Source organism: Rutilus rutilus (genome assembly GCF_951802725.1).
Source record: "Rutilus rutilus genome assembly, chromosome: 22".
Taxonomy (NCBI): Eukaryota; Metazoa; Chordata; class Actinopteri; order Cypriniformes; family Leuciscidae; genus Rutilus; species Rutilus rutilus.
Window position 1 is genome coordinate 24,197,662 of NC_140227.1, and position 18,951 is coordinate 24,216,612.

Consider the following 18,951-nt stretch of genomic DNA (forward strand, 5'->3'; position numbering starts at 1 on the left):
GAAGCAAGGCCTCAGAGAGGGCTCGACTCTGTGTTTCTGACTCTTATCTTCCCACAACTTCTTATTTTAGGAGGAAGCTTTTACAGCTTGGGTTTACAGCCCTCTCTCCCTCCAAATGGGGCCGTGGCTAAGTGTGATGACCTCACCCTGTTTCTACTAAACTCTCCCTACTCTTCTCCTCCCTCAACCCCCCCTCTCGCTTTCTCATAGTCTGTGCAGAAGTGAGGCTTTGCAAGAGTCACGTTCTCCACAAGTTCCTGCAGTCTGCATCTCAAAAGTCTCTCAGAACAATTCAGACTGGACCATTTTAGCTTAAAAGATTATTAACTGACTTGGTTGACTTCAGGCTTGTAATTTTATCAATGTTGCAGAAGAAAGATTCTTTTGAACAACGAGAATGATGTTTTATTGTTTTATGGTCATTTGCTCCTCATTCTGATGATTAAAGCAAGAAGAGCAATGAAGAGGATCCAACCTTTTACTATCGGGACTAAGTTATCTGTCCCCTCCGAGACAAAATGTTTGGATTATGTGGGAATCATCCTTCCTGTACCGGGTCTGGACTGCTGTGAAATGAGAAACGACTCAAACGATGACAATTCTTCCTTCCATCAGGAGAGAGTGTCCACATCTACACCAGTGGAGGGACTTTCAGACGATATTAAAGAGGAAGATGAGAGCGATTCCGTGTCCCCATCAACTTCTTCCAGATCTATCAAGAAGATTGCTATGTGTGCAAACGCTGAAAGCCAGATCAACTGCCATGTCACTGACTTTAACGTGACAGACTATGAGACGAACAAGCCAAGTACTTCTACTGAAAATCTGTTTCTAGTTGAGGAAAGACTGAGTGACAAGTCTGGTGCACAGCTAGAGGTGAGCAAGAATGCATTGTTTTCATGTGTTGGAAATTATGTTTCTTAGCTGGAAATTATTTACACATATAGCCTACATACAGTATAATTTTTTTTAAACATGTATGTATGTATATATATATATATATATATATATATATATTATAATTTTTGGAGTAAATTTTTCTAGAGTCATATTTTATTTGTATTTTATTAGAATCATATTTTTGTAGAGTCATATTTTTATGACTAAATATCATATATTTTTTACATTTTTATACAATATTTTAATTTATAATAATACATATTATAATAGTTCCTATATATCCCACTTTAATATTTTCTCCTCACTGAATGCAATTTTACAAACAAAACATAAAACAAATGTCTGCAGGATCATAAGATCATAAAAACCACAACAGCATTTGCATTCTTTTCAAATATATATATTTTTTTTTTAAAACATTTTTCCAAGCGTCACAGCTCCATATTTGTTTTTCTCAGTTTCAGTCTCTCGCTGTTTTTATGAGCTGTTTGTTAAATTGTTACAGTTACCGCTTGCCCATGCACTCACTCCACAGTTTCCCACAAAACTAGAAATGCAGCTTCTCGTAGCATGCACAAATGAGTACAACAAGAACACATTGTCTTATTGTGAGAGGAAGAAAAAAGTAGAAGAAAAAAAAAACTGTGGATTATTACAGTTTTGCACACTGTGCTCATTGAGATGAGGTCATAGCCAGGCCCCTCATTACACAAGCCCACAACCGAGATGAACTGGTAATTTCCACAAAAAAATGGGAAGTAGTTCTAAACTGGAACACAGAGGGAAGGATCTGAGAATAAACTGATGATAAAACATGGCACAACTACACTAATGATACCAAATAATATCTAAACTATTGGTCGTGATGCGCTTTGTGGCTAAATAAATGGCAAATGATGTAACAGTATTCCACAACTTAAACTCGATTCCTGTTTATATGTAAGTGGTAAAGCCATAAAGCCATAATATAAATGTTAGAGGGCAAAAGGTGTGGTTTGCCCGCTGTTACAGAATTTTAACACCATGTGCTGAGGATGCAGTCATCGCAGTGGTGCAGAAGACAAGTTAAGAAATGCAAGATCTGCAACATAAAGCACCACCGCTAATGGATGAGATCATTATTTGGAAGTACCACACCTTGCTGCAGGCTCATGTATTGTTGGTGGGCCAACAGACTCTGATCCTGCTATTAATGTGATTTTAATCTAAAATACATCATACAAATCCCCCGGGTGTTCTAAACACAGGTGCATAAATATGAGGTGTTTGCTGTGGAGATATTTGATATCTCTGAAGAAAATGTCTTGGCATATCATCTAGTAAGCAATCTTTTCAAATCAATTTGGCCTTTAATCTGTACTTCATGTACCCACACAAACAACAGGATTTTATTGCCTAACAGCTGAGAAACTGCAGAAAAACCAGATCTTGGTGTGCAAGACGAATTAGTTGGAGCAACATAGAATGATGTAAGATATTTTGGGAGATTTACGAAATGAGAAATAGCCTGTCGGTCAATAGCGCAAGAGCATACACTGAAAAATAATTGGTCTATAAACAACTTTCAACCAGAAATGGCTATTTCACAATAAATTACAAGGATATATATATATATTTGAGGAGTTCAGATGCAAAAGCCTCTAAGTGCCATCTGAAAATTTCTTCTAGAATGGTCATTTTTATCAAGCTCGTATATTTAAGTTCAGTAATTTCACTTAAATGACAATTAATAGGTAATTTTCATTGCCATTAAAGTGAAATTACTGACCTTAGATATACGAGCTTGATAAAAATGACCATTCTAGAAGAAATTTTCAGATGGCACTTAGAGGCTTTTGCATCTGAACTCTTCAGATATATATCTATATCTATATATATGTGTATACATATACACACTGCAAATGAAATGCTATATATCTTTAGACTGTGACTATATCTCATTACAGACTGATTCATGGACTAAAGGAAGGAAGATAAGGAACCTTCATTACGATAACAGCATGCCAGCTTTCCCATGTGATCAACCAGAGGACGCGGCTCACAGCCAAAGGAGAGACCTCAAGGACATTGAGAACTCTCTCATCCAACTGACCACAAGTCTGGACTTGATGCAGGTTAAATTCATTGTAAAGATGTTTCTGTTTTGTTTATTAATGTGTCTCGTTGAACTATTACCTCATGATTGCTTAATGCATCTCCTGTGCCAGGAGGAACCAGAAAGACCTCTTCAGAACACGTCAGATGGTGTAGATTTAGGATTGGAAATGTTTAGAACAAAACAAAGCCCGGGGGACCACGTTGACAAATCGTAAGATTTCCTGGCACTATGGAGAGTGGAGAATTATTGCACTTTTGTTAGTGATACAAACTAACATTTAGTTTCTCTGCAGGTGGCTGAAGTTGAGATCACTCCTTAGGGACTATCATCAAGATCTCATGTTGGCACTAGACGTTTCATCGTTTTACCAACAGGCTGACAGCATCATCGGCAGCATTAATTGGAAGGTTGAGAAAACAAGCGTTGATTAGTTTTGGCATTTAGAAAAGACATCAAACTGTCTTTATAAATAATACAAGTACTGATCCAGAATTAATTTGGTTGCAGAGGAACCTTGTATTGGCGGGCGAGATCCAAAAAAGCGACAAAGAGAAGAGAGAAATTGCCTGTCAGATCAATGTAAGTCTATCCATGATCTCATTAGAGGAAATAATGTCTTCTTGTGTAAACCTGAATTTGAGAACATGAAAACATATGAACCTGACACAGTCACTTTGCTTTTTTTATGTATGATTTCTCACTATACCAAATACTAGTCCGTTATATTAGTCTCACGCACAAGTTTTTTCTCTGGACTGTAGCATATGAACTCCAAATGAATGATGTCATTTCCTTCCACGACCCCACCCCTCTCTGGACAACTCTCTTTCCAGATGCTGAATGAGTCTGCGTCTCGCCTGTCAACTCTCCACCCAACCCTGGCCAGAAGAGTTACATGCAAACAGGCCGAGGTGAAGGAGAACTGGGCACTTCTCCAGGAGTTTCTCCGGTAAACGAGAATCTCCTTACTGCCGTTGTCCTCCTGTGGACAAAAAACAATAGTAAATAAAGTACTTGAGAGCAGTGAGGTCATATTTAATGCTTGGAATAGTACATGACATTGTGCTAAAATGGAATCCATAATTGTCAACAACCAGGAGTTGAGCTGACATGTGGTTTAGTGATGTAATGTTATGGTCTTTTATTTCGATATTGACCTATTGCAGAGTCTTAGATCATGAATGGTAGATGTTGTTTTAATCCAATTGCTATGTATTTAGTTTCAAACTTAATTGCATGTTGGTCCTGAGTTTAAGCCTTTGGCAGTTTATGCAATCTTTTTAATGGGTGATTCTGTTATAAGTATTCAGCAGGACAAATATCACTTAGAGCTTACAAAAATGTTATTTTGCTTACTGAACGATTTTTAGATCATTTTATTAAACCACGCATGTCTGGTTTAAAACGTTGCCAATACCATTAAAGGAAGCTGTAATTAGTGGCTGAGCTAACGTCACCCTTCTAATTTACAAAATATCACATTGGATCATGGCTGTTATCACAGAGCAGTCAACAGCTTTAGACACAGAATTCCACAAATACTCACACCATTATGGAAACTCAGTCAGATTGGAGTGTGACCTCTGTGACCTCAATAGTATGACTTCTGAAAGTGTTAGAGAGGAGATACAGAGGAACTGAATGACAGACAGGAAGAAAAAGAAAAGGTGGTTGTAGATGAACAAAGGCTATAATAGTGGAAGATTTAGTCTCAGTACTGGTGCAGATGTGAGGAATAGCTCATATGTATGGTATGAAGATATGATGAGAGACAGGTACTCTGTTAAAACGCATCTGGAGGAATGCACTGAGGAAGGAACTGATAAAAAATAACTGTCTGAATATTTGTCATAAATCTCACTATAACGCAACTAATTCAGATAAACACAGAAAGTTTAAAACAACTAAGCAGAATAAAATAAACCATACATCTGAAATCGAAATTAGAGTTTCGTGGATTTTAGTTTGCATCTGTAAGGCTTTTGAAGATACACATTATAAAACTTTATTAAACAATTTTATTACATTTATCTTAAAAGTCTTTCAATTCTAGGAAATGGAACAAATATTGATTGATTATACTAAATTTACACCAACTGGATACACACGTGTACAAAAATATTGGTACTTCCAGTGGCCTTAGAAAAACGAGTCATTTGTCATGAAACTCTAGATGGCGCAGGCTGATATGTCCTTAGCTCAGTCTGCTTGCTGTCACATCGTTCTCTATAGGGCAAAGCTGATTGGTTCCTGCTGTATCAGCAGCCAATGAGCTTGCTGCTCATCTTTCAAATACCTGGTCAGCATCTGCATAGCAGTTTGCAGCACTCTTTCAGAAACCCATCACCTTCCCCAGCTCCACCTGTCTAGATCTGCTAAGGGTAATTCATGTATGGTATATTGTACAGCAGCAGAATGTCGTACTTGCTCACAGTAGTGTGTCGTCTATTGGCAGTAGCAAGTCCTGTACTTGCTCTGCAGCAGCAGCAGCGTAGCAGATCTATTTCGCCAAGACCAAACATATTAACATTGTCCTCCATTACCATATCAAACACTCTGAGAGTTGTCATGACAGAAAAATATATATGCGAAAATCAATAACTTTGGAAAAATGAGGAAACAAGGGAGGAATGGACCTTAGTCAGGTTAGACGCCATATTGAATTGATGAAAATGAGGTTGTGATGGATAGACGTACAGTCTTTACAATGGCATGCACTGTATAAAGGTCCTAGATGATGTAATTTTCACAACTCACAACTTTTAAAACTGTTATGGAGTTTTTGGCTACTGAAAGTTTTCTTTCGGAAAGATGTTTCTTCAGCAACAAAGGTACAATCCATTGACCACACTGTATTCTATCCCTCACAGCTTCATTGTCATTCCTGTCCAAAAAATTAAATATGGCGCTATAGGTTAAACATTAATATATTCTTAAATTAATATGTTTTGGTAATGGGATTAAACCCACAGCAGCCAAGACTTCTATATACATAAATATTGCCATGTTGATTGTACTAATTACTGTAGGTGGTGCTATACACCAATTGTTCGTTATTTGCCATTAAATTAATTAGCTATTTTTTTTAAATGCAGCAAACAAGCCATGTTGGCTTTGTCGACAGAGATGGTTACATTCCTTTTTGGCTCTTTCAACAAGTCCTATCACTAGCTCTGCAAACACACCTTTCCTGAAACTATGACCTAACCAGACAAGAAGGAGGTGACATCATTGCTTGCATATCCTGCCAACAGTAATATATACCCAAACCAAAACAATTGCTGCAAAATTTCGTCCAGGATTACATAAGCAGCAGAGATATGATGTTAGTGATCTGTGGATATTTTTATATTTTCAATCTGCAAGTTGTTACCATTAAAGATTTACAGTCTACTGGCTTGTATGGTCAAAAAGTATGATGAAATATCATATGTTTGAAATGTTTGAAGAGTAATGATGCCTCGGTGGTGCCATTAGAGGTAATGTTTTGTTCCACTTCTACAGGAACCAGAAGACAGATGTGTCTTCAAAACGTCCGTCAACTTTACCCGTTGATCCTCCAACCACATGCCCTGACTCACAGAGCTTTGCTAGAAATGAGGGCCACAGCATAATGGGAAAAGACGTCAAAGAGGAGCAAAACCGTCTCAGAGGATCTGAGGTTAGTTGCACTGCCTCCAAAAACATATGTTAGCGTGTGATTATAAATGACCAGTCATGACCACATAGAAAAGTAGATTGGTCTGAAATTTCTGTTCGGTGAGACAATCATTTACAATAAGGCTTTAAACTTGTCTCACTTGACAGACAACCTTCTATCTAGACAATGATATTACTTTAGTTTTAAGTTGCAAAGATAGAAAAAAGTGAAGAGTTCAAATCATGCTTGAGAATGATGCAAGAGACTGTAAATGACTGAATCCTCAAATCTAATCATATTGGCTTTCCTACTCATGTGATTTCTATAGAGGCCTGTTTCTGCCTCAGATTAAACAAAAATAATAATAAAAGTAATGTGAGATGAAGTTTAAGATAATAAAGTCACATTTTAAATATAAAGTTAAACTGTTATATATAAAGTCACAATTACCTTATGTAAATATAAAAACATACATATTTTTTTAAGTTGAAATGGGCTTCTCCAGATATCATATAACAACTAAATACCACGCAAACGTACCACCATAATAACAGGGCATTGTGAGTAGTTGCCAGGGCGTTGCTAAGGTGTTGCTAAGTGGTTTTAAGCATGTTGCTATGCAGTTGCTGAGATATTTTAAGTGGTTCTAAGCATGTTGCTATGCGTTTGCTGAAGTGTTCTAAGTAGTTTTAAGCACATTGCTATGAGGTTGCTAAAGTGTTTTAAATGGATTTAAGCATGTTGCTATTTGGTTGCTAGGGTATATCTTACCAGTCTAAGTCAAAAGATACCACCCCATGTGTCTGTGATATTCTGGTGCGAATTATCCATGATTATACTATGGGGTAGTTGAATGCTTGAATCTTCTGATTAGTTGAAGAATGTTCTCGGCTAAAGTAGTTCCAGGCAGGTTTTGACCGAATTAGCTACATGTCCATATCACTTCGCCATTTTTCATTTAAGTTATTTCAAAGGTCCTTACAGCCTACAACAGCAAAATAATCAAAACTCAAGTAAATGAAAATAGTAAACAATAGGATAAAAACGACAAATTATTTCGATGTTTTTTCCCACAAAATTATGTTTTATGTACGGAAAGCAGCACATGCTCTTCCACTCAAATGCACACACATACATTACGGACACACACTCGCACAGAAATGTGTTGTTACTAGCATTGCTCTGACGATTTTATATGTAAAATAGTTTAGCAACTTCCCAGCTAACAATGTTTGGTTCCCAGAACTTTAGTTTTTGGTTCCTAGAACATTATTTTTTACGGTTTGTTTTTGGTTAGACAGGAACGTTTTCTAAACGGAAATAGAATGTTACTCTTTGGTTTGTAGAAAGTTATTCTAACGTTCCCCTAACCTCTTTACTCCTATATCATAACCACACTGCAACGTTCTGGGAACGTTATTTTATGGTTGCAAAAAAAAGAACGTTCCTAGATCGTTATTATTTGATTCTCAAAACAATAACCAAACGGGAACCAAATATTAACGTTAGGAGAACATTCTGTGTTTGCTGGGTTAAAAGCTACATGACTGTTCTCTCTAGTGAGGTAATAACGCCGCTGTTCTTGAATCAGATAAAAGTGCAGTTTCGCTATTAGTAGAGAAGCTGCTGCCGAACACTGTTGAGAGATGCACAGAAATGCTTAATCTCTCTCTCTCTCTAATAACTGAATTAATAACTACATTAGTCTGCTATCAATGGCTCAAGCCTCTGTTAGCGCTAAAACATTGTTTTGGAATTAGCAATGGAGCAGTGGGATGAGATTCGTAAGAAAGTAGTCCTACACACAAGAGCGTTTTAAGGACAAAAACCTGACAAATGTCTTGAAAAACAGCATCTAAACAATGTCTTGATGTGTAGTATAAGTGGAATAATTGATGTCGGGTCATTGAATTTTTTGAAAATAATGCACACCCGAAGTGTAACAACCATGACTTGCATTACCATCTCATGTGTGCATTATTTTCTAATAATTCAACGGCCCGACATCAATTATTATTAAACATGTTATATGCCTAAAAATGTATTTCTGCAGTGCTCTCAAGGGCTGTGGGCCCATAGGATGTGGAGTCCAGTTGAGGAATGTTCTGTAGGGAGTCGAGGCTCACTGTCGGAGAGCAGCTGTTCCAAGCTGGACAGTATCTCGGAAAAACAGGACAGGAAGAGGTGCAATTAGTTTTTTATTTCACAATGAATATGTGGATGACTGATGAGTAAATGATCCGTAATTGTGCAATGTCATTTTATACAATGGATTTCAAGATGCAGTTGTTGAGTAAAGTCTGATTAACAGTTAATGCTTTCCCAGCTGTATCGCCCAGATGGCTCAAACAACCCCTGTTTCCGCTCAAGATTGTTTCATACCCAATAAGCTGGTGAAAGAGTCGAAGACATCCACTGGAATGGTAATACGATTTCAAGATTTTTTCATAACAATGCACTAAACCGATAAATGATCTCACTTTCTCTTTTCATCTCCTTTTGGAAATTGGATAAAGAATGAAGAGCATGACTGCTCAAAGCAAAGACAAGACCACAAAATAGAGGAGCTCCTAAGCCAGGTGGAGGTCCTTTGGGATGCTCTGCAGACGAAATATGGAGAGAACAATCAGACTGAACCAGTGGAAAAAAAACAAACTGGAGATAAAGCCGCACAGATGGTATCAGAATTCACACTTTCAAACCATCTCCCGGAAAATGTAGAAGGCGGCAGTTCAGGAATGCTTGAAAAGTTCCTTGAACTTCTGGATCCCACCGGATATCACAAAAAGAGCCAAGTAAACCAAATATCATATACAATATTAAACCTCTAGTTTTAAATGTAACATTTTTTAACATACTCTGTTTCAGACTCATAACATGATGTTTCTGTGTATGATTGTAGAAAATGTAATAAATACAGTTCAGGACCACTTACACCATTGTGAATCTGCTTTAGGATGCTCCTGGACCACTGCATAGGCAAGAAATGGCTGAGGATGCAGAAATGTCACTGGGTTTACTGAGTCATCAAACTGATCAAGAAAGATCCCAGCAACAGGACCAGACCACTGATGAACTACAAAGCTCGGTAGAGTTTGTAACACCAACCTGATATTAGAGATATACATATAAATAAATGGAATGCACAATATTTCACCAAATTGTATCGCACTGCTAATAATTTTTTCCAAAACATCTTTTGCAGCTATCTCAAAAAGGTTTTTGGAAATTTAAGGCACATGTAAAATTTATAAATTATGAATTATGTTCAAATTATTATATAGTAACTATATTTTATAGTAACTATTAGTAGTTACTTTGGGAAGAAAAGTAAAGTTAATTCAGTGAAAATGTCTAGCATCATTAGTTTAAAGATGCCAACTGGTTGATATTTTATGAATTGCCATTCTGACATTAAAAGGCAAAGCGTCCAGACACTTTTTGTGGTTACTGCATGTTTTTTCATAGTCAATCACATATCAGTTAAGAGTAGATTTGTCTTTCCTCAGCTATCTAATCTAACACTGCGGATAAACCAGCACCTCTGCCGCTGTGCTGAGCTTAGTATGGACCTCCTGGATATAGAAGCAGATATGGCTGTGCTTTGTGACTCTGACCTCAGTGGTCTGGAAGGGCTACAGGAGCAGCAGGATGATCTAGAGGTCAGATGATAAAATAAAAAATACATTTACTAATGTATACTAGAAGTTAATCACTCTTTGAATGACCCCAGAGCAGTAATTAAAGGGATAGTCCACCAAAAAAATGAAATTTCTGTCATTCCTTGTTGTTCTAAACCTGTGTGAGTTTCTTTGTTCTGCTGAATCAAAAAGAGGATATTCTGATGAATGTTGGTAACCAGATAGTATTTTTTCCTGCTATGGAAGTCAATGGCTATCATCAACTGTCTGGTTACCAACATTCATCAAAATATTTTCTTCCTGCAGTAGTTAAAGATGGGCCCAGCTTTTTAAGTATTAAAAGGTTGCTAAGATTAAACAGTATTAAATTAATTATAGGTTACATTTAAGGGATTTGTTGAATGAGCTCATAAATGTCACACTTTTAATCAGGTTGTCATTCTAATTAATAAAAAATTTGTCTCACAAAGGCTCATTATAATATCATTGAGTCAGAGGTGAGAGAGATGGAGAGACTAGCCAGACAGCTACAGGTTCCTTCCCCAGAGGAGACAGACCCTCTCAGGGAAGAAGTTCAGGCGATCCTGCAGGCTTGGGAGGAAGTAGGCCGCAACATGACTGAGAACAGAGGCCGCCTGGAGAAGTTTCACCAGATTCAGGACTACTTTGAAAACTATCTTGCCATGATGTAAGAGAGAAAGTCTGACTAATTTTGATAACTGTACATTGTGAATATTTCATGTTTAATGTCAACAACTTAAGCAGGAAATACTTTCCCATATGTGGTATTGTTATATTATATTATTTTAGCATGGTCTCTCTTTTTGTGTCCTTAGTTCGTGGACAGAGAACACCAGATCCTGTCTCCTTGCTGGCAGCTCTGCTTGCAGAGAGAGTGAAATTGCAGAGATTGATCACTGCATTGAAACAAAGCTGGATGAGTTTAGCAAACTGGCTGCAGCTGGTCAAATGCTTATGCAAGATGAGAGTCAGTTTAAAGACATTGTGAGTGTGTGATTGATTTACTCACTGTTACCACATGGTCATCTAAAAGCGATGTCAACTGTCTTGCGACGTCCATCTGCAGAATGTTCGTTATGATGATGTTTTCTTGATTAACGTCTTCCTGTCTCTAGATCAAGGAGAGAACAGATGAGTTGCAAAGCATGCTGGGATGGATCCAGGTGAACTGGCACGCTCAAAGAGAGCAGCTTAAAAGAAACAAGGATGGGAGATCAGAGTCAACAAATGATCCTGCTCAACAGCAGGTTTCTAGATTTTTTTTCCGACATCTTTTACAAATGATGTAATTTAAAACATGTAAGGGATAATATAAAGTCATGTGATCATTATGGCAAAATGAACCCGGTCAGGATCTTGTATCACCCTGAAGGAATTTTGCAATAATGGCCATCTGACTGCATATTATCCTGCTTAATAAAAAAAAAAGCTTATTAAATAAATAAATAAATAGCTTGAATTACTATATTATTTGAGAGGAAAAAGTGATACAAGAGATATAAAACACAACTATGTTGAAATCCTTTACTTAGGACAACATTCTCTTCAATAGTTTAGTTATTATTTAAAATAATCACAGCAAAATTCTGCGACTGACATATCAGAATCATGCATGTTAGATAACGTCATAATTTTAAATAATGCAGTGTACGTTAATCCCTCATTCATTAATTATTTATCTTATTTTAAATAAATACAAATTTATTTGATTTCTTAAATAAAAAAATAAATACACTATAATTGAATTGATTAATAATACAATTAAAATGATATTATTTTTGTACTTTTTGTACTTTTTTTTCTTGTTTAGGCTATGCCTTTCAAAAATCCTTCTGATAGTCTGTGCAGTACAAATGAAGAGGTCAAAGGAGGTGCTACTGAAACACAGTCATCTCAAAACAACTCAGAGCCACAGAGTGGGAGACATGATGTGTCCAGTGTTGTTAGTCAGGAGTCCTGCCTTTCAAAGGCATCTCTAGGCTCTAGCATCTGTCTCATTTTGACCTTTGATGAACAGTCTTCAGGCATCAACCAAGTGACAAAGCAATGGTCACCCAACAATAATGATATACATGAAGATTCAACAAGCAGCATTCAGGCGGACAGACATCAGTCACAAGACAAAAACTCAATGCAAATGCAACAGCCACAAGAAATGCTTTTGGTGAAATGGCCGAATGAATCAGTCATGAGTAAAGAGACCCAACAAAATTCATCTTTTTGGAATCTTGGACAATTGCAAAACAAAAACCATGGAGAACCCGTCCAGTCACTAAGCAAACAGGAAGTATGCAGCCATTTGTCCCCATGTAACAGTGAATCATCTTTTTGCAACCACCTAACAGAGAATCTGCAGTCCATCACCAACCAATCTAATCTGCGATTATCACCAGACACTGATCAGGTGCAAAAACTAACAGACATGCATCAAGCGCAAAACCCTCAGTCACCAAACTACAAACAAGACTTGATGCGGAATGCAACACACAACAATCTAGAAACAAACCAAAACCAAAGCGACGACCACCTGCGGCATGAAGTGGCAGCTGAAGTCACTCATAGAGTAAGTAAGACTTCAAAAACTGCGTTAACTTCAGACACATTCCAAACTGAGCTCAAAGCTCGCACACAAACCAGACATGCATGTGCTTATTATTCTCCCAGCTCTGTACATCCTGTCCCATGTGGTAAAACAATGACCTCATGATTAAGTTTCCATGGCATGGCTTTGAAAAGCCTCCTGGTGGTGTGTATTGTAATAATGCGCTGTGAAGCCGCCATATAGGATTTATTAACTTGGCATGCAATCATATTAGTCATGCATCAGCTATTGCCGTCACAGCTGTGTGTATGCATGCAAGAGCAATATAATTGTCAGTTTACGGAACGCTTGTGGGCCATTACAACTGACCGTGGGTTTGTTTTTATGAGATTGTAAGTTGCATCTCAGCTTATCTAAAGTTTTGCATTCATCTTTCTATGGCAGGTGTTCACGTATTTACACGTCTCGGATAGTTACAGATCTGCAGGACGAGTCTTGGAGGTCCTATCCCCACCACATGCAGAAGGGCAGGACATGACAACCTCTGAGTTGGGTTCCTCCTCAGTTCAATCGCCCTCCTCCTTCTCGCAAAATGTTACAGCTGAAGGAGGAATGGTTTACAATCACCACAGATTCAAGGCAAGTTCTTTGTTCAAGATTAAAGAGCCGATCAGAAGTAAGGAGGATGAGCAGAGAAGAAACTCTACGCTTGGGAATGTAAGATTGGAAAGGTCTGGCAAATCTTTAAGCATTTTCAGGCGGAGGTGTAACACTTGGCCAGAAGGAGAACGGAAAGCGAACGAAAGTCATTCAAACTCCAATCTTCAGGTTTTCATTAAAAAAGACATGTTACCGGTGGATTCTGTCATTGATAACAAATCCAACCCTTTTCCAGAAGACAGTTTGCCCAATGCTGTCAAGACTTCAAGTGGAGCAGTTAAAAACATCTGCTCTTATTTGTCTCTAGGATCCACTCTTAGCTTCAGTCTTCCCAAGAACTTTCACAACAGTGTCTCGGACATGGAAAATAAAGAGGAGATTGAACCTGTGCAGATTAATGATGACTCAAACAACCAAACACTACCATCAACTCGAACTCCACAATTAGAACTAGAGGTGGAATCAATGATTCAAATGAGACAAACTGAAAAAAGCCCGGTAGATATGGAAGATTCTGAAGATACAGAAGAACCTGAGGTCAAGACCCAACAATTGAACCAAGTTTATGAAAGCATAGAACCTGCCTTGAGGGTTTTCACATTAGTTGAATATGAAGGACCTGATAATGATTCCTCAAGCTGTCACAAAACCTCTCCTCCAGTGGTCAATGGTTCCCCATCAGTCAGTCAATGCAGGCCTCTATGTCCTTCTTCATCCTGTGGTCACAATTGCTTTAGTGTTCATACCAAAATAAAAGACCTGAATGGCCACTTATACAACACGTCCAAACATGTGAAGATAAACGCCTCAGAAAACTTGTTCCCTAATGGCCAGGGCTCCCATAAGAGAGGCCGTATCATAAACTGTGGTGTGAGAGACTGTGCAGTGTGTTTCAGTGATACAGTGAAAGAGACCAGAGTAGACTGTGTAGAGAAAGCAGATGTCAACACGGAGGAGCTTCTTCAGCCAGGGCACTGGCTGTTTCAGCAGGAGGAAGAGGAACTGGAAGATATCTGGAGAGGAAGAGTGGGTAATCTCACTTCAAACTGTGCTGTGGAAAATAATACAGATGAAGAAACAGGTAGGAGAGGATTCTTACAATAAAGGTTAATTACTGATATTGAATTTGTCATATTTTCTTGTTTTCTTGTTATTTTTAAACTGCAATTTGCACCAATATAATGCCTATATACACTATAGTTCAAACGTTTTTACAGAAATTAATACTTTTATTTAGCAACGGCATAATAAATTGGCCAAAAATGACATTTACAGTGTTACAAAATATGAAATGTTTAAGTATTAAAATGTATCACAGTTTTCACTAAAATATAAGCAGCACAACTGTTTTCAACATCGATTATAATAATAGATGTTTCTTGAGCACCGATTCAACATGATTTCTGAAGGATCATGTGACACTGAAGACTGGAGTAATGGCTGCTGACAATTCAGGTTTGCGTCCAATTAATTGGTCATCACTGAAAATTATTTGATAGAATATTAGACAATAGAGTAGTGCCGTTCTTTGGAGACACTGACATGTCGTCATATGGTTAACTCGTGCCATATTCATATTAGTGGCTAGACTATGTGACCTGCCAAAGTGTGATGTGATTAGCAAATAGCTCCATCTGTTGGGCATGTGCACAGTTCAGACGATTCTTCAATACTCCATTGAGCAACATTTTATGTTTTATTTAGCAATTGTTATGAATGATAACACATCTAATATAATGTGAATGTTGCATTGGAGAAGTGCAGGCTATACATAAACAGCTACAGGAATTGTATACATTTTATTGGTGGGACACCTGCAGTTCTGGATGAAGAGAATGAAAAAGACAGTGTCTGTAATTGAATTAGATATTTTTATGCTCCAGTTATTAATCATGAAATGATATGGCCTTTATTACACTGACAAATACTCCAGGCTGCAATAATGACAATATCTCATGGGGATAACAGGGAAATTGATCGCCATGTTTGACAGCTGTGTTGGGCCCTAAACACAGCTTTCAGAATTAGGCCAGTATTTCCCTTTAGACTTAAATTTTGCTTAAAATTGAGAACATGAATGAGTATATGATATGACACATGCAGATTTATAATGAAAAACAAATGAACAATTACATTTCCTCTTTTAATGGCAGGTTAATTGCTTCTTCTTTTTTTTTAATTGCAGGGCTATCAGTCAAAACCAGCAGGGGACAGGTAGCACACCCACTCCATGGATGAGATGGTTATTTTGCCCATGTAACCCCGTCACATCATTGGCAAGATGGGTTATTTCATGGATGGGATCGTGTTGAACATCTCATCATTTATCTGCTGTGCATTTACTATGCTGTACATGTATTATTGTATTTCAGTTGTATTCTTCTCTATATCAACATGGTAAATTTAATGCAAAACTGTCTTTTTGAAGGTTGATCCAAGACCCACTGTATAGACTACAGTGCAGACACACAATAGAAGTTTGAAATTACCATTGCCCAACTCCAGGTGGAGCCCTTGTCCTGCTTATAGTGGAAGGTTTAACCCATGTACAATAAAAAGGCACCACTGTACACACCCATTTCGAGCTAACAACAGAATCATCAGACCCAGAGACATCATCCTGCTGATTCGTGGAGGAAATAATAACAAGACTGTCATGAGAAAAAACTTGCATATATGGCACTCCCCTTTATAACCAGACTCTATAGTAATAAGCTGTACATCTCAGAAAACAGTTTGTAAATCACTATCATGGAGCATATGTGACATTGAAGGGATTATTAATGTGTTTGTGTGGCCATAAAGTGCTGTTTTGTTATTCTCACACTTACATCGTTCACTATTTTGCACAAAATAAAACTGAAACCACATGAGTGTCAGTGTGACTTGTATGCTGATTGCCTCAAGCCAATGTAAAGAAAACATGTAATACATTTTGGTCACTGTAAAAGCACTTTACAGTCCTGGAAACACAACCCTTGTCAAGCTACATGTATAAGATGACACACATATCACAGGGTAGCTCCCATCAGATCTAAAAATAACTTGACATTTTACTAGAGCGTGTAAGGTTATTCATACCAATAATATGAGGCTTACATTATTAAAATTCAATTTATGACAAATTAGCCCCCTCTTGCATGCATTAGCCTACAAAAGCTGTTAATGTTTGATTCAGTTAAATGTTGAAAAATTTGGGAGTATCATTTTAGGTATGCTGCATCGGTATATTCATCATAGACAGGTTTGTGTGTATTGTGAAATTGAGTTATTACACAATCTGTTGATGTCATAATAGAAAAAGAAAATGTAACAATTTCATTATATGAAACACCAGGCTTTACACTAATTGTTACATTCTTTTTTTTTTCTTTTTTTTTACTTCACTGGCTATTTACTTTAACTTAGATGTCAAGTAAATACTGTAGTATTTAATAATGAATAACACAAAATCCATTCTGTCTATATCCACTGTGTTCACATCCATTCCACTGTTGCAAAATGTTGCTTCAAGGCAAAAAATAAATAAAACACATTTAAGCAAATCCTCATTCAAATTATTTATAACACTAAATGTGGTTTTGAAGGGTGAAAAAAAGCTTGAAGGGGAAAAATGTCTCCCCCACAACAGAAAAGTTTTTAAAATGACCACCAGGATGTAGTGTGACCAAGTCAAAGGATTTTGCTTGTTTATTCAACGTCATCCCCTCACTATTAATTGCCATCTAGAATGCACAATGTGCTTGTAAATATAGGCTATGGGTATGTTACCCTGAGGCAATTTCATGGATTAAATGATTGCTTGCTTACAAATGCATACATTAAAATGTAATTTAAAAATTGGACGTTTATAGAACTTTATTTATCATCCCTAAAAAACATTATTTAATAGGCTTATTTACATGGTAGATATAATTTACTCAACATGAGACTACATAAATGAGTCTCAAAACATCGTTCCAAACAGCCCCTTTAAAGTCATAGGGCGAGATTGACAGGCCAGATAGCAAATTATAATCCTCTATGAAAGGAGGAGGAGTTCTGTGTCCACCACGGCGAATCAGCGCGTAGAAGAGGCGGGCTTTGTGCCGGTGGGGCTGTCAGTCAGCCGCTCGCTGTTGTCCTGAGATCTGTTGAGTTGTTGCGCTTCTATTGTGGAAGGCGCGTCTCTTTGGGAAATAACGCGTGTATTGACACAAGGAATCGTTCGTTGTATAATTTTCCACATACAATGGGATTGTCGTCTCGTCCTTGGCGAGGTAAGATGACTAACAATTGAATCTGTCTCTTGTATTTGAACTTGTTCCGAAAGAAACTTTTTCTTATAGGTGAACTCCACGGAGTGGGTTTTGTCCATCCACCCGGCTCCACAGCGCGTGTGTGTTTTTGGTTTTAACAATAGATGCTTTTAGGAAAGCAGCGGGAAATATTTTGCTTTGTTTTAGATAAGGACAATTCATTTGTGTTTATATGTGCCGTTGCTGATGCCAGCGGGCAGTTTCGTAGCATTATTCAGTGTTTGGGATAGCCTGTTGGGGGAATAATAACAAAACATCCTACAACACATTTGTTTGCACTCCAGCTGTTGTAGCCTATATCTGCGATTTGCGTAAAAAAAGTTTAATATTTATCCGCTTTGTCGTTGTCTTTTCACTTTAAAACTTGTTAGGCTATATCGTTAGTTCACCCAAAATTTAAATTGTCATCATTTACTCAATTCATTTCCTTTCAAACCCTTTTGACATTCTTCCGTGAAACTAAAGCAGCCTAATCCATACGAGTCGTTATATATATTCCAAGTCTTGTGACGCCATGTGATAGCTTTGTGTGAGGAAGAACAGGGAACAGGCCGAAATTTAAGTCGCTATCCACTCTCCATTCACTTCAGTTAAACGCTGCTACGGTATTGTTCAGAGTCGGATTTGTCTGATTCGTGAATCATTCCGCGCGTCCGCATATGCGTATCCTACTTCCCTAGGCTACTATGAAGTAAGCAGAAAGCTGTATGTCAAATCAGTAGGGTGGCAGAATACTCAGTTTCATGAAACAGTAAGCGAACTGCCTTTGGTTCAAAGTGTGGAACCAGCCATCACTTTGTTATCCCATAAGACGAGCCTTTAGATTCAAAGAGTTGAAAAATAAAAAAATCCAACATGAGGAATGTTAGTATGGGATTGGGATTTATAGCCTATTGAACACTTGCTCACAATTCAGATTACTTGCAATTTCTGCAATCTGCAAATTAAAAAAAATAAACAGATTTAAACGAATCATTCCCAAATTGGGTATGGCTTTCACCCACAAACTCGCCAAGAAGTTCTAGTGCAGATCTCCCAAATCTTCAGTGAATAATGACTTTTTGAATAATGATTTAGTTTTTTGCTTGCACAAAGGTATCGTAGGGCTTGGAAAATAGCGCACAACTAATGCAGACTATTTTTATGTTAAT

The 18,951-nt window shown here is 37.5% G+C and overlaps 2 protein-coding genes across 4 annotated transcripts in view; both read left to right on the forward strand.

Moving 5' to 3' along the window:
* The first annotated feature begins 209 nt into the window (after nt 1-209).
* Nucleotides 210-16,375, forward strand: LOC311282319 (uncharacterized protein). Of its 2 annotated transcripts, none has more exons than XM_084396015.1 (18): nt 210-876; nt 2,847-3,014; nt 3,108-3,208; nt 3,291-3,405; nt 3,506-3,577; nt 3,832-3,947; nt 6,503-6,659; nt 8,692-8,822; nt 8,965-9,061; nt 9,155-9,433; nt 9,595-9,726; nt 10,148-10,300; nt 10,750-10,967; nt 11,116-11,284; nt 11,416-11,547; nt 12,111-12,863; nt 13,287-14,583; nt 15,688-16,375. In XM_084396015.1, the coding sequence occupies exons 1-18, from the start codon at nt 439-441 to the stop codon at nt 15,738-15,740; spliced, it is 4,581 nt and encodes a 1,526-aa protein (XP_084252141.1). In that variant the 5' UTR covers nt 210-438; the 3' UTR covers nt 15,741-16,375. The 2 variants fall into 2 exon arrangements, with proteins under 2 accessions (XP_084252141.1, XP_084252142.1); XM_084396016.1 differs by having other exon boundaries at nt 3,118-3,208.
* Nucleotides 16,376-17,622: 1,247 nt separating this feature from the next.
* The window catches only part of sipa1l2 (signal-induced proliferation-associated 1 like 2), a 65,128-nt gene continuing 63,799 nt past the window's right edge, over nt 17,623-18,951 (forward strand). Inside the window, exon 1 of one of the 2 annotated variants that reach the window (XM_084395792.1) lies at nt 17,623-17,761. The gene's annotated coding sequence lies outside the window, so the exon portion shown is untranslated. The remainder of the gene's footprint in view (nt 17,762-18,951) is intronic. The other variant, XM_084395791.1, reaches the window with a different exon arrangement.